Source organism: Labeo rohita, chromosome 16, assembly GCF_022985175.1.
Source record: "Labeo rohita strain BAU-BD-2019 chromosome 16, IGBB_LRoh.1.0, whole genome shotgun sequence".
Taxonomy (NCBI): domain Eukaryota; kingdom Metazoa; phylum Chordata; class Actinopteri; order Cypriniformes; family Cyprinidae; genus Labeo; species Labeo rohita.
In genome coordinates this window covers 25,323,169-25,333,757 of record NC_066884.1, presented here as the reverse complement: position 1 = coordinate 25,333,757, position 10,589 = coordinate 25,323,169, and the positions used below count along the sequence as shown (strand labels likewise).

Here is a 10,589-nt window from a genome sequence, read left to right as displayed (position 1 = left end):
CTCATTGTCAGATTGCTTACTGATAGTCTCTTTTGTGTTTGTGTGGAACAGGACAAATGACCCAATTTCACAGACATAGGTAAGTTTTCCATTGTGCTGTATACCAATGTGTTACATTAAAAAAAGACATTCAAATGTGTTTTAATGTCTTTAAAGGCTTAGAAAATAATCAGGATTTTTATTTTTATTTATTTATTGGTAACACTTTACTCATAGCTCTTATAATACATTGTATTATCTCAAGAATAATTGTAACCACATGTAAAATACATTATAATACTCATTGTTGCCCCTGTAGACGTATAACACGTTAACATTCAAGACAAACAAACCTTCAAATAGTTTAATGATTTTTAACTTTGATTACAAGTGTTTATAAAAGAGATATACTGCATTATTACATACATTATGCATACCTTTATATTGCATTATACATAAAGGCTTTGAGGCCATTTTTTCATACTGGGTGAACTATTCTTTTAATATGTTTGCCTCCCCTAACCTTAGTACCTGCGGTGCGAAGAATGTGCAGTCTATGGAGGTGGTTTCGAGGCCTCTAAAAGAGGGAATAGTTGCTATCTGCAACATCTGTGTGTCCCTCAAGAAAGCTCATGTCAGTCCCACCACTAACACATGCTCCAATTACAACCAAATTAGGAAGCATATTGAGGATGCTGAGCAGTGCTTGAAAACATCAGAGACAATGATTAAAGAAAAACTGAATTATTTGGATGGATGCATGGAGCAGCTTATTAGAGAGAAACACAATGCTGAACAGCAGAAAAAAAGAGAAAAGTCTAGCCATGGATAATTTCAGCATAAAGAAGAAGTCTGCTGAGAAGTTATTAGAGTACTCCAAAGCGGCTTTGGAGGAGGCTGAAAGAAATGTAGAATTAGCAAATTATGCTAAAAGAGCACATCAAGACAGGATGGATTCATGTAATGATTTAGCAACTGCAGGGACAGTGCTGCTTGCAATACCAATGTTTGGATGGATTGCTGGTGAGAATTACACTACTCTTACCATCACCATGAACTGTAACCATTTTTGAAGTTATGCAATTAAAACTGATGTGTATTCAAGAGATTTCTGTTCCCCTCTAGGTCCAATAATGATGAGTGAGGGAGAGCGGGGATTTGAAGAAGCTTCAAATGACTTGAGTGATGCTCCGTGGGACAAACAAGACTGTGAGTCTCAAGTGAGTAACTTCAATCAAAAAGTTTCTCATTACGAGGGTATAATCTCTAGGACACAGACTGAAATTGAGCAGACCAGTGAGGCACTGAAGAGGATTGAGGTAGAGATTAAAGAGGTTCAAAAGCATCTAGAGGACACAGGAAATATTCAAAACATGGTCAGGAGTTCTGTAAACCTTCTGAGTGTTCTTGGTGGAAGAGTCACTGTACTGGAGAGGCAAACACAACGTTTCATCCTCTGGCAGCCTGTGGTTAAAGCCATGGAAGATGTGATGAAGGCAGTAGTAATTATAGCTGAGAATAACAATGGTATACCAGGCCGCCTCATTAATACTCTGAGGAAGAAAGTTGGAGGATTACAGGCTTTATGCAACTCACCCAATAATTCTGAACATGACAGCTATTACTGATCATCTCAGTCTAACTATAGCAAAGGCTTATATAAATATGGGTTATTGGTGTTTTTAGAAACCACTCAAGTAACATTTTTTGTTTGTTTGTTTGTTTTGTGTTTGTTTTAAAGTTATCTCTACAATGATGTAGTGTTTAATGACTGTTTAAATCACAATATCTAACAAAACAGAGAAAATATAATGTTATTACTGTATTATAAAACCATACTTGCAATGATTTTGTAAATTCACAAATAAATGTACAACAAATTCTGATTTTATTCATAATGCAAATGAGTTCAAATTTGATCCACTGCACATTCATCTCAACTGCTTTCATAAATCACTCTATTTACATGAATTACATGTAACATTTTAAACATCTTGTTAATTTCCACTCAGCATAATGTAAAATAATCAGTTTGCATGTTGCTGTTTGGATGTTTATAGCTCATATAAAAAATAAATAAATAAACTGGTACATTATATTAGATTACTAAGGTTAGTATTAATGTTTATTTGTTGTAAAGTTGTAGACATTGTATCAGACAAATAATGTGTTTAAAACAGTCCAGAATTTTTCTCCATATAGTGGACTTCAATGGGCATCAACAGGTTGAAGGTCCAAATTTCTGTTTCAGTGCAGCTTCAAAGGGCTCTACATGATGTATATACTTTTAACCACAAATGCTCATCTTGCATTAGCTCTGCAATGCTCATGCGTGATTTCATGCATTACTTAATCACGTTGGAAAGGTCATGCATGCATGGTTAGTTTTTTGTCTGTGTACTTCAGTACATCAAAAAACGTAGGGCAAGGCAAAAAAAAAAAAAAAAACTCATTTTCTTGTCCAACTTGAAAATTGTCTGACATAGTTGTTTTTACCTTGGGTTACCTTTACCTTTTTTTTTTTTTTTTTTTTTTTTTTTTTTTGCAAAGGGCATTTTACTTTCTTTACACATTCGCTTTGTAAACACTAATCTTTTCACTGTGACAGTTCTGCCCTCTGTGCAACAGACAAATGAGACAACAGAATGCCCAGAACTGCCCAGGATTCAGAATTTCTTGATTTCTTTCTATTTGGAGTTGAAATTTCATAATTCAGGTAGATAACGATCACACACTGATGTACGGCCCTGCAAATCTTGCGTATAATGGGAACCAGGTAAAGGCAGCAATGCCAAGACCTCCCTAGCGTGCATTTTGATATTGACTTGATCGAGATGCTGATGCAATTTCTTCCAGTGGTAATTGGGTGAAAATATGAAATTAAGACTCACACTGAAATTGGTTTAATGTAGGCCTATATGCACGCCAATGTGTTTGACATTCAGTTTATATCATATCAATTCAGAGGTGGACAATAGTATAGTAAATTTACTTAAGTAAATTTAAAAAGCATCTGTACTTTATCAGAATGTTCTTCTTCTGAAAACTTTTACTTCACTACACTCCAAAGAATAATGTACTTTTACCACACTACATTTCATAAATAAAAGTTGTTGTTTTTTTTTACCTTTAATACTTACGAACATTAAACATTTAGTACTTTCTTGTACATAAGTAAATTTTTTATTTATTTTGACTTGAGTAAAAGTAAGAAAGTACTAGATTTCTAATGAAATTAAGTATTAAATTATATTTCAAATGAAATATAGTGCAGTAAAAAGTATAATATTATGCTTTAAAATGTTGTGAAGAAAAACACTCTGATAAAGTACAGACACTTAAAAAGTATTTTTAAAGCGGAGTAAAAATATTTCACTATTGTCCGCCTCTGAATCAATGTCATGGTTTAGATGTTAAATTGATGTTATACTGACATCACATTTACATCAATAATTTGTGTGTTTGATGGATATTTATTGCATAAACTTAATCAGGCTGACAAAGAATTTACATTAAGTAGCAAAAGTTATTAGCATTTTTGGACATTTCATTATAACTTTTGACCACAAGGTGGCGCTGTGCTGAAGACACATACTGAGTTCCATGATACATCAAATCGTTTGTAAAATAAAGCATTTTACGACAAAATTTAAAATGGCGACGCCTAAATTGAATCTAAAGAGACCAGTTTGTTATTTTTGGCCAAACTATTCAGTAGTAGCAAAAGTAGTAAGCAAAAATAATCATTTTTTTCATATCTCTAAAAACTGGAGGAGAGCCTCAGGTCATAGTTCTTAAAATGCACACAAAGTTTGGTCTCAATACACTGAAGCATTGCAGAGATATACTATAGCCTCACATTCTTTTTTCTATTAAAAATTGTGAAAAATCTTGACCCATAGAATTTTAAATTTTGGTGTTCATGAACCAAGGAGTCAGAGGAAAAGATGATTAATGTTGAGACAGACCTCTATCAGTCAGCCAAATTTCACAACTTTCCCGTAAGCGGTTCTATATGCGGCCATAGACTCATTAGCGGAAGAAGAATACTAAGAATGCCAACAGATACAACAGGTGCCTACACACCTTCAGTGCTTGGCCCCTAATAATATTTTACAATATTGCTGTTTGTACTGTAGTATTTAATAAAATTAATGTAACCTTGATGAGTTATTAAAAATGAGTTATTATATATTAAAATTATTAAATTGAGTTTTACTAAAAAGTAAATAAATAAATAAAAAAATAAATAAATAAATAATAAAACCTAAATCTTACTAATCACAAAATTTTGAATGGTAAATCCCATGCAAATGCTAAAGTGTACTTTCAGATTTTCAGGGGCTCAAAAGTAATGCAGCTGTTGTTGTTTGTTTGTGTGTCTTTCATGCAAGTGAAATGCATGCTCAATTAAGTTGAAATCAGAATATTGACTTGGCCATTGCAGAATATTCCACTTTTTTACCTTCAAAAACCCCTGGGATGCTTTTGCTGTATGATTTGGGTCATCGTCCATTTGTACTATGAAGCGCCACCCAATTAACTTTGCTTCATTTGACTAAATCTGGGCAGACAGTATATCCCTATACACTTCAGAATTCATCCAGCTGCTTCTGTCCTCTATCACATCATCAGAAACCCAGTGCCACTAGAGGCCATGCATGCTCATGCTATCACACTGATCCACCATGTTTCACAGATGATGTGGTATGCTTTGGATCATGAGCTGTTTCAAACCTTCTCCATGCTTTTTTCTTCCTGTCATTCTGGTACAGGTTGATCCTAGTTTCAGCCATCCAAAGAATGCTTTTCGAAAAGTGGTCTGACTTTTTTTTGTTTTTTTGGCAAAGTCTAATCTGGCATTGCCTGCACCTTATAGTGACGCCTCTGTATTTTCTTTCATGAAGTCTCCTCTTAATTTTAGACTTTGTCAGTGACACGCCTACCTCCTGGAGAGTGTTTTTCACTTGGCTGGATGTTGTAAAACATTTTTTCCTTACCATGGAGAGGATCATCTGATTATCCACCACTGTTGTCCTCTGTGAATGTCCAGGTCTTTTTATGTTGCTGAGCTCACCAGTGTGTTTTTTTTTTTTCCTCACAATGTACCAAACTGTTGATTTGATTTGGCCACTTCTAATGTTCTTGCTATCTCTCTGATGGATGTCTTTTGTTCTTGAAACCTAACAATTGTCTGTTTACTTGCATTTTGTTTTACTCGCTGAGACACATGATCCAGTGTTAAATATGTGCAAGTTGCAAAAGTATGTGAATCTTTGCTTTCATTATCTGGTGTGACCCATTTTTGAAGCAATAACCTATTCCCTTTTTGAAGGTAACCTATTTTGTAACCACTGATCAGTCCTGCATAACAGCTTGTAGGAATTTAAGCCCATTCTTTAGTACAGAAATACTTGAACCCTGTGATAATGGTGGGTTTCCTCCTATGAACTGCTTACTTCAGGTACTTCCACAACATTTCAATTGGATTAAGGTCTGGACTTTGACTCAGACATTCCAAATCATTATGACTTGTTCTTCTTTAACCATTTTTTTGGTATGACTTGTGTGCTTGTGACTTGCATTGTCTTGCTGCATGACACACTTTCTTCTAAGCTTCAGTTCTCGGACAGATGTCCTGGAATTTCCTTTAAAATTTGCTGGTATAATTCAGAATTCATTGTTCCATTAATGATGGCAAGCCATTTTGGCCAAACCATGATACTACCAGATGGAATAAGGTTACATAACACACAAATATAACACTTCTCATTTAAACCCAAAAAGTTTTATTTTGGTCTCATTCATCCACAAAACATTTCTCCAGCAGCCCTCTGACTTGTCCACATGATCTTTAACAAACTGCTAAGCCAGCAGTTTAAGCCACCATTGTAAGCCACCAATAGTAATTTCCATTCAATATTTGAGTTAACTGAAACAACCCAGCATGTTGGGTCAAAGTTTTAACCTGGTTAGCACTTGGTTACCAAAATTACCCAAATTGGGTTGTTTTAACCCAGTGTTTTTTTTTTTTTTTTTTTTTTAGAGTGTATTGCTTCGGAGTGATCTTTGTTGGTCGACCACTCCTAGGGAGGTTAATAGTGGTCTTTGAATTTCTTCTGTCTGTGGATTTGTGGAGTCCAAACTCTTTAGAGATGGTTTTGTAACCGATTTCTAGCTGGGTGAGCAACAATAACTCTTTTTCTGAGGTTCTCAGAGATCTACTTTGTTCATGCCATATATATATATATATATATATATATATAGATATATATATGACAAGACGTCTTCCTGTGTAGTGTGAGCATGACAGCAATTCAAGTAGACTTTTAGTCCTGTACTCAGCTTGCCCTTGAGGTCAGCCACAATGGCTTGCCACTTGTGATATTCAAAACAGACCCAGTCCCAGGGGAGGACGTCCCAGCAAATTCATCCCAAAATCAGACCATGCAGTGCTTAAAGAATGGCATAAAACCCAACTTCACTGCAGGCTCTACAGGCCTCAGTTACCAGGTAAAATTATAAAGTTCATGACAGTACTGTTAGTAAAATATGGGACAAGTAGGCCATGTTTGGAAGGTTTGCCAGAAGAAAGCCTAATAATGAAAGCATAAATAAAAGCAACAATAATGAAATTAATGCGGCATTTTCAATATGCATAAGGATTCATTTTCAGGTGTCAATACGTCAGTATTCCTGAAATTGCTGAATTTCTGAAATTAGAAATACGTAAGTATTTGTACGTTTAGATGCTGTAAAAATGTCAGTATTGTACCTTTTACTGTCTGAAAAAATGTAAATGTACGTTTTGTAGAACCACACTTTACATAAAATGCTTACAAATTTTCATGATCTCACGTTGTCGAGTCCTACCACAAGTCTGCCTTAACCTTCAACCAGCCCACAACTCCTTATCTTCAGCCAAGGCCCAAGACATCACTTTGAATGACTACTGAACTTGATGCCAATCAGCAACCTTGGGAAACCCCTTTTTGCAATGATGAAAACAAAGGGAATCCCGTAACACAAAGGCAACACAAGTACAATCTCCAGATTCTAGATGAACTGGTGGATTTAGTATAAAGTTTAATAGTCTCATTGAGAAACTCAGTGCGAGGGTTAATTAGATGGCTGATGGCTGTTCAGGTCTAAGCAATTGCATATATTGCTATAAAAGTCGGATTTCATGTTTTCACTCTTCTAAACTCATTCTTTCCCCATTTTTTCTGCAGCCTGTGTGAATGTGTGTGTTTATGTGTTAGATTAGTTTATAATATCTTAGATTTATTTAATAAAGTCTTATTTATATTGAAAAGAGAAGTATCATGTGTTTTGTGCTTACAAGTCTTAAACTGCGGACCATGCTAATAAATAGTGTTTTCACTGAATTTTGGATATTAGTATCCGTAGCAGAGTTGATGTTATGGCTCATTCAGTGAATCAATGATGCAGAAGGGCACTTCAAGAAACAGTTGTTTGGTCCCCTACACCCTTATACCCTTCAAAGCTCTCACTCCAGACAGCATAGGGATGAGCCCTTCTGAATGGAACGCAGGGTTTGCTCATCTCAAACAAGCCTAATCGTTAGCATACAATCATGACATCACACCCTGTTTTTATAGCATCAACTATTAACTAATTAAAAAAATTAGGAAAACACATACATCAGCGTGATAACAACTACCTAAAATGAAAGAAACCATATTTGGAAAAACTTCATTTGAAGTGGGGGGGTTGTATGGCTCATGCCCTATTTATTTACTTGGAAAGTGAATAATGACTTATACTGCATTCAGCTACCAGGGGGTAATAATAACAATAATAATAATAATAATAATAATAATAATAATAAAATAGAAGTTAATAAAATATGGAGATCCAAAGCCAATTAAACAGATTAAGCTATCACACTGACAATGGTAGGCCTAAAATAAGATCTTGAGAGTTTTACTTTTGAAATCTGAATTTGAATTTGAAACATTATGGCCATGCAGTGGCCCTTGCCTCGCATGAATTTGTTTTGTTTTGTGGAGCTCCACGGAGAGAGCCTCAATGAGGGGACAGTACAACATATTATACTGTACAGCAGGTCAGTGATACAAGATAACATTTGAGTGAGTGCAGTGTCTGCCATTGGGATATCAAACTAGAGAACATGCTGGTAAACCAGGACACCATAGATGTCAAACTGATTGGCTTTGGTTAAGGGGGCTCATTGCCTTTAAAGTCTTCCATGGTACATGTTATAAACTGGTTTGTTAGTTATCTCATGTATATCTCATGTATTACCTCATGTATAACATGCTGTGGTGATGTTATGGTAACATCAGACAACATCTCTTTCCTCCAGGCACAAGAGTGCACTGTCCATCAGAGTTCAACATGAAGGGCAGATACTGCTAAAAGTCAATGACTGTGTGGACAATAGGGATCCTCCTGTATGAAATGGAGTGCAGGGATGATCTTACAGCCTACAACCGGCACATGATTAGTGTCACAAATGCCCATAAACTTATAAAGACACGGATTACGATGAACCTAATTAGGACACAGGTGATACAAGGTTAACTAATGATGATTAGACTAGTACAGGAAACAGGAACAACCAAATATGGGCACAAGAGGGAGAAACCAACATAAACAGTCCACAGGGTAGACGTGGGATGGCAACAGAAAGTCAGTATAGGAGGAGGCTCTGGTGGAGGACGGACTCCCGGGAGGAGGACAACAAACAAAGTCCAGGGTGGTGACGACAGAGGGAGGAGCCAAGGAGGAGACAGAAGGGACCCGGAGCAGGAGGAGCCAGGCGAGACCCAGGCCGCAGCCATGATGGTGGCCCATGGTGGAGCTGACAGAGGGAGGAGCCATGGTGGAGGAAGGGTTGACAACTCCAGGGGGCTGACCGACTATGGCGGAGCAAGTGGTGGTGGCACTCGAGGTGGAGACAGAGAGCCGATGAGCCAGGACGACACAGAGGATCCGGAGGGCCAAGGCGGAGCCCAAGGCTCTGGCGACTAAGGCAGAGATCAGGAGGTCCGCGGCAGAGCCGGAGCGACAGAGGACTGAGGCGGGGCTGGAGGGAGGGAGGACCCCAACGGAACCGGTGTGACAAAGTGACGAGTCGCAGCCAGAGGAGTGGAGTCCTGAGGCGATGGCGGATGACGACCGACCAAAGCGGCGCCGGAGGGACGAGGGAGCCTGGTGGAGCTGGTGGGCCAATGGGCTGAGGTGGAGTCCAGGACTCAGAGGCTGGAGGCGGAGACGAGGGATTCTCCAGCCATGATGCCAATCGAGATTGGCAGACCTGCAGCATGCCCGCTGCACAGATGGTGGGCTGAGGGTGAGCAGAGGGGCTGCCAGGAGACAGCAGTGGCGGGACTGAGGCAGCAGGGATGATAGTTGGAGGTACCAGATGGAGGTACCAGAGGGAGGATGTGTGGGAAATCCAGGCAGGCAGATAGGTCAGAGGATGGTGAAAGAAGAGGGGGCATGTCTTCATATACATCTCCATAGAAATCGATCAGGTCTCGTTCCACATATATATCCTCAGTGAAATCAATCAAATCCAGTTCAAAATGGTATTCAGGGTAGACAGAGTCATCAGATACAGATGATAGAGGGATCGATATTTCATAATCAAATTTTAAGTCCTTAGAGTCCATGGTTTGCTCACCCCCAGCAGCAGTGCAGTGGGCAGGGCTTTCCATAGCCCTCTTACACTCCACTGACACATCCACCGTCGCGTTCAACATGGCCAGCTCTCGCACCTGGTCGGACCGGATTGGCTCAGGCTCTGTGGCGATCCTCCGCTCCTTTAGGCGATGGCTCAGTCGTGTTAGGCTGTGGTTCTCCGTCCGCGGTGGGCTTGGGCTCGTGCTCCACGAATTTTGTTGATGTTTGGCTGGGCTCTAGGTTATGAGTGTGGTTGGTGTCATCTATGATGTCCACAGTCATCGAGGAATTGCAGGACACCAGCATTCACTCAATATAGGCAGCGAGGCTCTCTCGAGGACCCTCCCCAGACAACTGCTCTTGTGTGGAGGTGTTCAGTCCAGCAAAACAGAAAGAGCAGAGGCAGTTGTCCAGGTAGTGCACGTAGTTGGCCAGAAACAGGAAGTCCGTGGTGTGGTCCTCGAGAGACCTCGAGAGAACGTAACGTATATATATATAAAATAATGTGATTAAAATATTTCAACGTAGTTAATGCCCCAGACCTGTATGTCATCTTATTTCATACAGTTGACTGTTGACAAATATGATGCAGGGCAACAACTCAACAACTTTTTTTAATTAGTATTAGTGCGAAACATACAAATTACTGTGAACACAAAAAACAGCAATAGAACAGCAATGATAATAACAGCAATAATCATCAGAAATGACAGAAATGATAATCAGAAAAGTAGTAGTAGTAGTAGTAGTATTTGAGTAGTACTAGCAAGTATAATAATAATAAAAAATAATAACAACAACAATAATAATAAATAAATGGTGATTGATAACAATAATATTTTGTGATGACAGCAACAGTAATATCAATAATAATAACAGTAAATAATATTAATAATGATGTAATCATAATATACATAAATACACACACACACTCAAGA

General features: G+C 38.2%; 1 protein-coding gene across 1 annotated transcript; it reads left to right on the top strand.

Annotated features, from left to right (window-relative positions):
- Positions 1 to 803: 803 nt before the first annotated feature.
- LOC127178627 (uncharacterized) lies at positions 804 to 1,607 on the top strand. The gene is made up of 2 exons (XM_051131605.1): positions 804 to 1,002; positions 1,105 to 1,607. The coding sequence occupies exons 1-2, from the start codon at positions 804 to 806 to the stop codon at positions 1,605 to 1,607; spliced, it is 702 nt and encodes a 233-aa protein (XP_050987562.1).
- The last annotated feature ends 8,982 nt before the right edge of the window (positions 1,608 to 10,589 follow it).